This window comes from Diceros bicornis, unplaced genomic scaffold, assembly GCF_020826845.1.
Source record: "Diceros bicornis minor isolate mBicDic1 unplaced genomic scaffold, mDicBic1.mat.cur scaffold_434_ctg1, whole genome shotgun sequence".
NCBI classification, from domain to species: Eukaryota; Metazoa; Chordata; class Mammalia; order Perissodactyla; family Rhinocerotidae; genus Diceros; species Diceros bicornis.
The window spans coordinates 121,312-133,685 of NW_026691302.1; the positions used below are offsets into that span (position 1 = coordinate 121,312).

General features: G+C 38.0%; 1 protein-coding gene across 1 annotated transcript; it reads right to left on the reverse strand.

The window, feature by feature from the left end:
* Positions 1-9,990: 9,990 nt before the first annotated feature.
* LOC131402985 (zinc finger protein 709-like) lies at positions 9,991-12,364 on the reverse strand (the record flags this gene model as incomplete). The annotated part of the gene is made up of 1 exon (XM_058537427.1): positions 9,991-12,364. A coding segment is annotated over one exon (1,605 nt), but the record flags the coding sequence as incomplete, so codon positions are not given.
* Positions 12,365-12,374: the final 10 nt, after the last annotated feature.

Below are 12,374 nucleotides of genomic sequence, written 5' to 3' on the forward strand. Positions count from 1 at the left end.
TCCCTTCTAGGTTCTTTGGCTGGTCTAATAAAGTGACATAAAACAGATTAATAGAAGAAGAACAAATATAATTCCTATGTATGAGAGCCCCCAAAAAGGTGAGACTCAAAGAAGTAACCAGAGCAGGAAGATTTCATGCCTTTTAGACAAAGACAATAAATTGGGGAAGAATTGACAAGGCAGAGGGGTTTGGGCTAGGGGTAATAAACAATGAAGAAATAACAAGGCTTTTTTATCCAGGCTTCTCAGCTCTAAATTCCTTGTCTCTGATGATAAGGTTGCCTTCTGCCCTCCTGGTTAAAGTAGCGTGTTGTTCACATAGGAAATGCATCTCCTGCTTTAAAGGGGACAAAGGAGGGCCAGAGTGTCTTTCTTCTAGTGGCTGTTTATCAAGTACCTTTAATTCAAAATAATCAATATTCCAATGTGCCACATTTTGAGGTGACATAATCTGAACCCCTACACAAGATACCTCATCTGGAGGTAGAGAGAATTTTCCATCTTCCCAACCAACCTGCATGCATTTTACTTCTTTTCTTGCCTACTGGTTCTGGCTAAAATCTCCAGTACATTCTGGAATAGAAGTGGCAAAAGCAGACAGCCTAATTTGGTTCCTTATCTTGAGGGGAAAGAATTCCAGTCTCTCATCATTAAATATAATACTAGCTGTGGGTTTTCCATATAAAACCCCATTCTTTTTATGCTGAATCTTTTAAATCGGAAAGAGTACTGATTTTGTCAATTTACCTTGATTCTATTGAAATGATTTTGCCATTTTTGATTTTTAATATCCTCTATCACATTAATAGATTGTGATATTTTAACCCAAACTCTCACCCTGGAATCATACCCACTTGGTCATGGTGTATAATTCTTTTTTATGTTGCTGGATTAGGCTTGCTAGTATTTGTTGAGGTTTTTTTGCATTCATACTCACAAAAGAAACAGAGGTGTAGTTTTTTGGCAATACACTTCGTTCTAGTATCAGAGTAGTATTGGCCTCACAAAATGAGTGTGAATTGTTGTCTCCAATCTATTATTTAGAAGGGCTTGTGAAGAATATGTAACAATCTTTAAGTGTTTTGGAGAATTCTGGGTTGAAGCCATTTGGGCCTAGGCTTACTTAGAGTATTTTTCATTTATTGATTAAACTACTTCACTTATTATAGTTCTATTCAGATTTCCATTTATTCTAGAATTAGTGTCAGTAGTTTGTCTCTTGAGCAATTTATCCATTTCATCTGATTTATCTAATTTGTTGCCATACAATTGTTTGTTGAATTCTTTTATAATTCTTTTTATTTCTGTAATGTCAGCAGCAATATACCCCTTTTGTCTTAACTGTATTAATTTGAATCTTCTTTCTTTTTCTCTAGATTAATCTAGGTGTAGATTTGTCAATTTTGTTAATCGTTTCTTAGAACCCACTTTTGGTTTCATTGATTTTCTCTGTGGTTTTTCTCTTCCTCATTTCATAGTTTCTGCTCTACTCTGATTATCTCCTTTCCTCCTTGCTATGGGTTTGGTACCTCGTCTTTTCCAGTCTGTTTAGGTGAAAGGTTAGATTATTGATTTGAGATCTCTCTTCTTTGGGGGTATAGGGATTGATGGCTATAAGTCTTTTTCTGTGTTGGGTTTGAGATGCAGCCCACAAATTTGATGCTTTCTGCATGATATAATGCTCCTGAACATCTCCGGTGATATTTTATGTTCTCAAGTCTATTTGGCCAGATATTTGTATTAGCTCTCCAGCTACCTTGTGGGTGCTGTTTACAGATGTTTCTTTCCTGTGCTTTTATCTTCAATCCATTTGTATTTTTGAATCTGAAGTGTGCTTCCTGTAATGGCAATTATTTAAATCATGATTTTAAGTATTTTTACATTTGAGGTGATGATCTCTTCCTCCTGTTTGGATAATGTAATCCATTCACATTTAGTACTAATGACATACTTACATCTGTCAGTTTACTTTTTGCTTTCTATGATTCTCATGGTCTTTTGACTTTCTCTACACTTTATAGCTGTCTATTTCATTAAGTGAATATTTTCTAATGTAACATTTTAATATTTAAATGTTTTTCACTATATTTTTGATGTTGCTTTGGGGGTTGCTCTACAGTTTAACATATACTTCTTAATTTACAGGAATGAACTTCAGATTTATACAACCTTGATCCCAGTGATACTGGGCAACCTTACTCATATATTGCTCTATTCCCTTTTGCCATTTGTGTGGTATTGTTAGGCACATTATATCTATTAATGATGTAACCCAATAATATATTTTCACAGTCATTTCTTTACCATCTGTAGTCATTCCCTTAGCTCAATACAGCTTGGTCCCACCACGTCTTTTCTGCATTTGATGGCAAACATATTACACATATATTACATTTCTATATATTATAGTCCCAACAGCACTTTACATACATAGTATTTTATATAATTCCCTTGATATCAGTTAAGAGAAGGAGAAAACAGGTACTGATTCTGTTTTTCATAATTACATAATTACTTATACTGGTTTTTTTTTTTTAAAGATTTTATTTATTTATTTTTCCCCCCCAAAGCCCCAGTAGATAGTTTTATGTCATAGCTGCACATCCCTCCAGCCCCTGTACGCGGGACGCAGCCCCAGCATGGACGGAGAAGCGGTGCACGCCCGGGGTCCAAACCCGGGCCACCAGCATCGGAGGGCGCGCACTTAACCGCCAAGCCACAGGGCCGGCCCTATACTGGTGTTTAATTTCTTTATACTGAGATGAATTACCACCTGGCGTCACTTGCTTTCAGCCTGAAGACCTCCTCCAGCCATTCTTGCATGGCAGTTGGCTGTAGATATATGCTCTCAGTTTTGTTTATCTGGGAAGGTCTTTATTTTACGTTCATTGTTTACAAAGTAATTTTGGTGAATATAGGATTGTTGGCTGACAGGATTTTTGCTTGTTTGCATATATTATCCTTCTGCCTTCTGACCTCACTTCTTTCTGCTGAGACATCACCTGTGTTAATTTTACTGGGGTTTCCTTGGAAGACTTTGGTTATTTTTTCAACTGCTGTGTTCTCCCCGTGTATGGTTCCTACTTTCTTGCATGTTTGGATCTCTTTTAATTTTCCTGCAAATCAGACATTGTAGGTAATATATTGTAGTAACTCCAGATACTCATCCCCTTCCTTCTGGGAGTTTTTACTGTAATTGGCCTATTTATTTGTTCAGTGACTGCCTGGATTTAAATCTATGTCCCCACACAGAGTGAAACCTCTGACATCCCTTCTAGAATCAGACATAGCTTTGGGAAAGCCCATTCTCCTGGGCTTTCCCAAATATCTCCTGGACGGAGATATTGGGAGGGACCTTTTTCTCCTTCATGAACCACAGCCATTGATTACATTCAATTAATTGCTCGCTGATTGCTCTATTGCCTTCACCAATGTCCTGGGGCACAACTTGCTCTACCAATCAATTCAATAAAATTCTGGCTCTTTTGTAGAAATAGTCTCTGAAGTCAGTGGGTGATATTTGTTCTGAGCCATGTTAGCCTCCTCTCAGCAGTAATTCCACGTCTTTTTTTTTTTTTCCAGAAAAATACTTGCCTTACACTCTAGGCTGTATCTTCAATAAATATATGAATCTATTCTTAATTGCCTTTCACCACTTTCTTGAGAGTGTCCTTTGACTGGAACAGCTCATGATCTTGCGCCAACCAAGTTAATTCTTTGGAAAGTGATTAAGAACTTTGTGTACTATGGTTCACTTCACAGCCATGTTCACACAAAATCTCTATGCCAGGATCCTGAAGCTCTTTTGCGGACAATGAGAAGCTTCTCTCCGAGTGACAATCTCATTGTAGGAGCTGAGGGCTCAGTGCACTAAAGAGACAGCAGTCAGAGGTCCTCTCAATTGTGTCTCCTGGTCCCTCACAAATGACTTATGTTACATTCACCTCATGAGATGGAACAAGTGTGATGAGTGGCCAAGTACTGTCAGCACACCACTCCAAGGCATCACCTCGGTTCCATGTGTAGGGACTGAAACAATGGAGTCCCCATTTTTCAAGCACACTCTCCCAGTACTTATTTACACTCAGCAACAGGTACCTGGGCACAAGGTTTGAGATGTTGATGTCCTGTTCTTCTCAAGAAGATAGCCCTGTTAGTGCGAGCTGGGGTGACAGGATGCCATGTGTTCTGGACTGCAGGAGTCTGGAGTGGGGTCTTCACCAGTGTCACCTGAGAGGGGCTGGGGAGGCAGTGCTCTTGGTTCCAATATCACAGACTCTCAAGATTCTTACAAAACGTCATAGATTTTCTTAAATAAATGTTCATCATTTCCTCTTTGCCTTTAGGACCATTTCCAGAAGCTTTAAATGTTTATTAAAATAATTTTCACCAGTTTTATTGGGGAATAGTTCAGCAGTGCTTCTCTCACTCTTATGCCACCCTAATACATTTAGGAAGAAGCCCATTCCACTCAATACTCACCAGTTTGAAATATGATGCAAGAAGCTCTAATATCACTTGTTATTTTATATGTGAACAAAAGAGAAAATTTATATTTTATGGTTTGCAAAAAGGTAACGAACACTTCATAAAAATTATTGTTTAAAGAATTACACAAACAAAATGGATTCCCATTTAAAATGAATCACGCCTTCAATTTATAAAATATTAAGCATAAAACATGGAGTTAATGTTCACCAGGGAAACAGAACCAACACCATGTGTGTATGTGTGTGTGTTTATACACATATATTATTTTTTCTTTTCTGTTCCTCCTTTAAGGAAGTGACTTGTGTGAATATAAAGACTTGGTTCAGTCCAAAATCAGTAGTCTAGATGAGCAAGTCGGGTACCCAGAGGAAGAATTGTAGTTCAAGTACAAATGCAGCGTACTGGCAGAATTCATTCCTGTTCAGGGAAGGCCAGTCTACGTTCTATCAGACTGGTCTTTAATAGTCCAAGTCTATTGGACTTCATCCAAGTCCAAGCCCCTTGAATGCTCTAGAATTGATTGGATGAGGTGCATCCACATGGGGGTGACTGATCTACTCAAACTCCACCCACTGAAATGGTAATCTCATGAAAAAAAGACACCTGCACAGTTACATCCAGAATGAATGTTTGAACTCACATCTGGGCACTATGGTTGAGCCAAGTTGACACAGAGATATTGGCTTACAGTTTTCTTTTCTTCTAGTGTCTTTGCCTGGCTTGACATCAGGGAAATGCAGGCCTCACAAAATGAATTTGGAAGTATTTCTGCTACTTCCAGTTTTTGGAAGAGTTTAATAACAAGGATCGGTATTAAGTCTTTAAATGTTGTTATTTGGTGTTGGTATGCTCAAGCTTCCTAATGTTTAATTCTTTCTTGGCGGGTTGCATGTTTCTAGGAATTTATCAATTACTTCTAACTTATCCAATTTTTTTCCATATAAATGTTCACAATACTCGTTTTTGATCCTTTTTTATTTTTGAGGCATCCCTTGTAATGTCTTCCCTCATTTCTTATTTCACGTTCTTGAATCTTCTCTATTCTTTTCATTGTTAGTCTACCTAAGGGTTTGTTGATTTTGTTTCTTCTTTCAAGATTGAAACTATTATTTGTCTATTCTCTATTTCTGCTCTAATATTTTTTAGTCCCTAACTTTAGCTAACTTTGGGTCTACCTTTTGTTCCTTTTCTAGCTGCTTAAGGTATAAATTTAGGTTGTTAATTTGATATATTTTTCTTAATATACATGTTTTTCATTACAATTTTCCCTTTTATTACTCCTTATGCTGCATCCCACAAATTTTCTTAAGCTGTCTTTTCACATTTGTTTGCCTGGAGCTCTTTTGTTTTTTTTTTGGTGTGAGATCAGCCCTATGCTAACATCTGCCAATCCTCCTCTTTTTGCTGAGGAAGACTGGCCCGGGGCTAACATCCATGCCCATCTTCCTCCACTTTATATGGGATGCCGCCACAGCATGGCTTAACAAGCTGTGCATCGGTGCACGCCCGGGATCTGAACCGGCGAACCCCGAGGCAGCCGCAGCAGAGCGCGCGCACTTAACCACTTGCGCCACCGGGACGGCCCTGGAGCTATTTCTTAAATTTCCTTTTGGCAGCAGATATAGTAAATTCCCTTTTGATTTTGTCTTTGACTCAATGGTTTGTCCAAGAGTGTGTTAATATCCAATATTTGTGAATTTTCACAGTACTATTTGAGATAGATAGGCCTTTACAGGGAGGTGTTATGATTTCTTGAATCGATGTCAGACTACTTTTGTTTGCTGCAGCTGAATGGAGGGGCAGCTATTTCAAAGTATCTAGAGCCCTCTGTTTCCGACTCCAAGTCAGCAAATTTCTAAGCGTTGTATGAATAAGGAAGCAAGCAGATCCGATAAATATGGGATGTTTGTGGTTGCTGTGGCTGACAGCTGACAGAACGTGCCCGTGACATGGGTTCTACCACAGCTTCTGTCCCCCTTTCAGCTCACAGCTCCTCCTGTTGCCTCAGGGAAATGTTCCAGAAGGGGACACGTGTGGATTTCTAAAGATGGTTTCAAGTAAGCAGGCACAGGGTAGGCTTGATGTGGGAAATGAACAGCTGGAAATGGCCTATGGATGGCAGTGAAAAGAACTGATGCTGATGCACATGAATGAGGATGTTCCCAGGCAGAACCCACTTGGGATAGACTTTTATGTTTTAGAACCATAGTATTTCTAAAGATCTGTCAACAGAACCTGATTTAAACTCAATGACAGATTGTGGAAGCCCTTTCACTTCACTCCTCCTTATGAGTATGAGATGAGGGCAGGTGCAGCTCTAGAGCATGTTATTTTTCAATTAGGACAGGGTTAGAGGAAAGGCCTGTTGAGGACCAAGTCCTTCTTGCCCAGTCCTGCAATCTTCCTCAGAAGGATGCCACAGTGCTGGAAAGAAGAGCTGATCAATATCAAGGTTCAGGAGAGCCTACCATTCTCCTAGCATATGAAATAAATTATATTATTCATATTCTAATAATTATATATATAGCACATATATAAACATATATAAAACAGTTTACATGATTCATGAGTTTTCATAGATGTCTAAAAATACTGGCAATCAAAACATGAAAAGCATCCCATCACTCCAAAAGAACACTCCTGTGGCGCCTATTTCAACAAAACACATCCGATATGTAAGTTAACACTAAAAAAAAAAGGAAAATATTCAATTTCCTTTGCTGTTTTAAACTTCAAAGCTGTTACTGCTGTTTCCCACTTTTCCACACCATATGCTGGACATCTAAGCATATGGAAATGAAACCTGTTAACAGCTTAATGGGCTCCCAGGCTTGGTGGATCATGGAAACTAGACTTCCAGCAACTCCTGTGATGAAAAGATGTTGAAAATTTCCCATTCTCCTTTATACTCAATTAGGATATTATTCAAAATAATATCTCTGCAGCTTCCCTCAATTATTCCTTAGATGATTACCTCTAAACAACGACACCCTCACTCACTCCTACCCTCACAGAAAAGATATGTACACACCTCAGCCTCCCTATTAGCTCGATGTTATGTTTTACTTTCCTTCAAAGCCCTTGTCTCTATCTTATAAACAAAGCTTTACTATTTGTCATCATCTCTCTTTTCCCACAAACACACAAGCACCAGGACTGCAAGAATTTCTTTGTTTCAAGCACTATATCCAAATACTAACATGCCTTGTTTCTGCTAAATTGGGTATAACATGGCATGTGAGGGATGTTGAAACATTAGCATCAAAAGCATAGTCTCTGAGAAAGATAGGCTTGATTGGCACAGTGGTCCTGTCTCTCTCCCTTGCTAGGTTTATATGGTCTCACAATTTAACTAATCTCAAAGGTGTCCACTGAGTCATAAAGGAGATATTAAAAATATTATGTAGTATACTAAGAAGTGAATTTATATAATTTAACTGAGGTACTTCATGGTCAACAATGTATAATACACCACAGGAAATACATCAGTCTTTTGATAATAAGCAAGAAAGGCAAAAGCTGTCCCAGAGGACCACGAGCTGCCTGCAGTCACTGCAAGGCCAAGTCTAATCCTGCTGAAAAGAAAAATCTCACAAACCTCCTTCATCAAAAGTACAGAGTTACCAAGACAAAACTAAAAATATTCTGTAAGATAGCAGTACAAACAGCAAAAGATAAAATTCTAAATCATAAATATGACTAAGTTTCCCTTCTTCTTGCTAAAAAGACTGACTGGAACTTCTTAGAAAATAATTTTTGCTCCACTGCCTTGTTTTGCCTTCTAGAAAAGAATGATTATATTTATCAAGGACAAAACGCTTATGAAGATATAATTATGTTTACCTCCTCACAGCATTCAACAGGGAAAACAACCTTCCTCCTTGAATAGCAATCAAATCAACAACCACATGCCAACATCTTATAAGGAGGACTTCTGAGCACCCTGTCACTGTTATACCTCACAGTCCTTTATGGTCTGTGGTCAATCTTAGAATTTACTGCACCCCTCTCTTTGACTACAGCTGCAGTCTTGCAGGTCACTGGCAAGAGGGGCATTAAAAAATGTGATTTTTACATTTTGCGTTCAGGATAAATTAGAAATTAGTTTGACGACAAAAAATAGTAACTATAAAAGAATAAAAATTAAAGTTGGCCTGAGGAAAAAAATACTTGAATTTGTATGCACATGGCAAAGTTGACTCGTAATGTATAATGATTAAATGAAGAAAATTGCAAAGTATGTCTGAAAATCCATAATTAAAATGAATTTTAATATATTCTGAGGAAATAAAACCACAATAATATTTATTAGCATACACTGGATTAGAACAGTTGATAAAATATATCAAGGAAACAACTACAGAAGTGTTCATTTCACAAGGAAACACACATAGTTTTAATGACATAGAAGCAAACATTATTGAAAACATATTGAGGGAATACACTCAGCTACCAGTAACAGAAACACAATCTTCCTGACATGAGAAAGGGGACTGTTCTCACACGGAAGAATTGGGTCAAGGTGGCCACTGCAGAATGCAGCAGAGAAACAAACTGCCATGTCCTTCTGTTTATGCCCCACTGCAGATGTCACGGTGAATCAGGAAACATGCTCACTAGCACTATTAACAGCATAAGGTGTTTCCTATACACATTAGACCTTATACACTTATCACCTAGGGAAGAGGAGAATCAGAGAATACTCCCAACCACAAAAGTCTGAATTAGTTTCCTGATGGACACAAGAGGCCTTACAGAAAAATCCTAACTCTAATGGATCTTTGATGTGAAACTTGTAGAAATATAAGTGAAAAAATACAACTCTAAGAAAATGGAAGTCCAAACAGTTGGTGGTGCTTTTCAAGATACTCTTGCCTAGAAGAGCAAAGAATTCAGAACATGGGATTGAGGATGGTGTCCTTGAAGCTCCCATGTAACAGTCTCTCTCCTTGTACTGTGGCTCCAAAATCTCACCAATGCCTTGTTTGCTTCTGCCTTCCAAATCTCATGCAAGTGACACTACTGGTGAATTCCAACATGGAAGTACAAAGGGGAGGGGATTCTTCAAGATCCAGTTCTTAATATTACCCAAATTGGCGTAACACAATACAAGTATTCTAGATTTTGTTGCCCCATCACAGGCCTCTACTTAACTCAAAGTCTGTTCACCAAATACCAGTCAGACGGAAGGACCCAATGTGAAAAGAAATTCACAGCAAAGTATAGCCTTTGACAAACTTGCCATTCATAAAACTTTATTCCAACTGTTCTATAGGGTGGAAAATGAAAACAGGCTCCTATACCCACCACCCCAAAAAGGAGCTTTCTCTAAGAGAGGTACAAAACACACAGTGGATAAGGCAAATCTGGGAACTGCAGTACATGGCGAGGAAGAAAATTCCAACAACTACCAACTGTCATTTTTCAATGGCCTTATAACAAAGAACAATTAAAACATTATAAAAAATTAAAGAGAAAATATTATGATGATGATGATGATGATGATTTTATTTTTAGAAAGATTGGCCTGTGCTAACATCTGTTGCCAATATTCCTCTTTTTTTTTTTCTTTTTTCTCCCCCACCCGATACACAGCTATGTATCATTGTTGTAGAGTTGTACCTCTTCACCATGGGATGCCGCCTCAGCATGGCTTGATGAGCGGTGAGTAGGTCTGCACCCGGGATCCAAACTGGCGAACCCTGGGTCACTGGGGTTCACTTCACTTCACACGAAGCAGAACATGTGAACTTAACCACTGCAACACTGGGCCGGCCCCAAGAAAAAATATCATTAACTGATTTAAAAAAAAGCGCCACCTAATAATCTTTAAGCAGTATTGATGAAGGACGACACAGAATTACCTCACCTTAATATTCATTTCTGAAAGTTATTAATAGAAACCCACTGTGCAATGTTGTACTTTCAGTGGCTTGGTAAACACAATATATTTACAACTTTGATAACAACTCTTTCATGTTAAAGTTTTCTAGAACATTATACAGAAATTAATGTCCATCAAGTTTCCCATGTTACTTACATTTTATTTCTATTTCTTTCTGGTTGGGAGTTTCACATGGAAGGATGTAGGCCAATGAAGTCTTTCCCATGCTGTTTACATTCAAGAGGTTTTTATCAAGTGAGTCCTTTCATGCCTTCAGAAAGAACTGGGATGACAAAAGCATTCTCACATTCTTTCCCTTTACATGGTTTTTCCTCTAGTGTGCATTCTTGCATATTCTCAACAGTTTGCATCACAAATACAGGATTAACCACTTTCCTGACATTCACAGGGTTTCTCTCCAACGTGACTTCCTTCATGTCTTCGACTTCTTTCATGTCTTCGAAGTGATCTGAGAGAAGTGAATGCTTTACTGCATTTTTTACATTCATAGGGTTTCTCTCCAGTATGAGTTCTTTCATGAAATCGAAGAGAATTGGAAAAAGTGAATGCTTTACTGCATTTTTTACATTTATAGGGTTTCTCTCCAGTATGAATTCTTTCATGATCTTGAAGAGAACGGGAATAAGCAAATGCTTTACCGCAGTTTTTACATTCATAGGGTTTCTCTCCAGCATGAATTCTTTCATGTAATTTAAGATATCCGAGAAAAGTGAATGCTTTACCACATTGTTTACATTCATAGGGTCTCTCTCCAGTATGAATTCTTGCATGTCTTTGAAGAGAATGGGAAGAAGTGAATGCTTTACTGCATTTTTTACATTCATAGGGTTTCTCTCCAGTGTGAGATCTTTCATGTCTTCGAAGAGAACTGGAAAAAGGGAATGCTTTACTGCATTTATTACATTCATAGGGTTTCTCTCCAGAATGACTTCTTTCATGATCGTGAAGAGAACTGGAAGAAATGAATGCTTTACTGCATTTTTTACATTCATAGGGTTTCTCTCCAGTGTGAGATCTTGCATGTCTTCGAAGAGAACTGGAAAAAGGGAATGCTTTACTGCATTTATTACATTCATAGGGTTTCTCTCCAGAATGAGTTCTTGCATGATCTCGAAGAACACGGGAAGAAGTGAATGCTTTACTACATTTTTGACATTCATAGGGTTTCTCTCCAGTATGAATTATTTCATGTAATCGAAGATATCTGAGCAAAGCAAATGCTTTCCCGCATTTTTTACATTCATAGGGTTTCTCTCCAGTATGAATACTTGCATGTCTTTGAAGGGAAGTGGAAGAAGTGAATGCTTTACTGCATTTTTTACATTCATAGGGTTTCTCTCCAGCATGAATTCTTTCATGTAATTGAAGATATCTGAGGAAAGTGAATGCTTTACTGCATTTTTTACATTCATAGGGTTTCTCTCCAGCATGAATTCTTTCATGTCTTTGAAGAGAACTGGAAGAAGTGAATCTTTGACTGCATTTTTTACATTCATAGGGTTTCTCTCCAGTATGAATTCTTTCATGTCTTCGAAGAGAACGGGAAGAAGTGAATGCTTTACTGCATTTATTACATTCATAGGGTTTCTCTCCAGTGTGAGTTCTTTCAAGTATTTGAAAGGAACTCCAAGAGGTGAATGCTTTACTGCTTTTTTTACATTCATGAGGTTTCTCTCCAGTATGAGTTCTTTCATGTCTTTGAAGAGCATTGGGAAAAGGGAAGGCTTTCCCACATTCCTTACATTTATATGGCTTCTCTCCGTACTTTTGATAGTTATATAGCTTGTGTTCAGTGTGACATCGAATGTGTGTTTTAAGACATGAATGATGCAGGAAGACTTTTCCACATGAGCTGCTTTCACATGGTTTAGCTCCTGCAGTTTTGTTGTTCAGACTCAGATTTGGAGTAAGGCTGAATTTATCTCCATGTTGACTGTGCTCTAAACTTTCACAGAGTCTCCTTGCTATATATGACCAC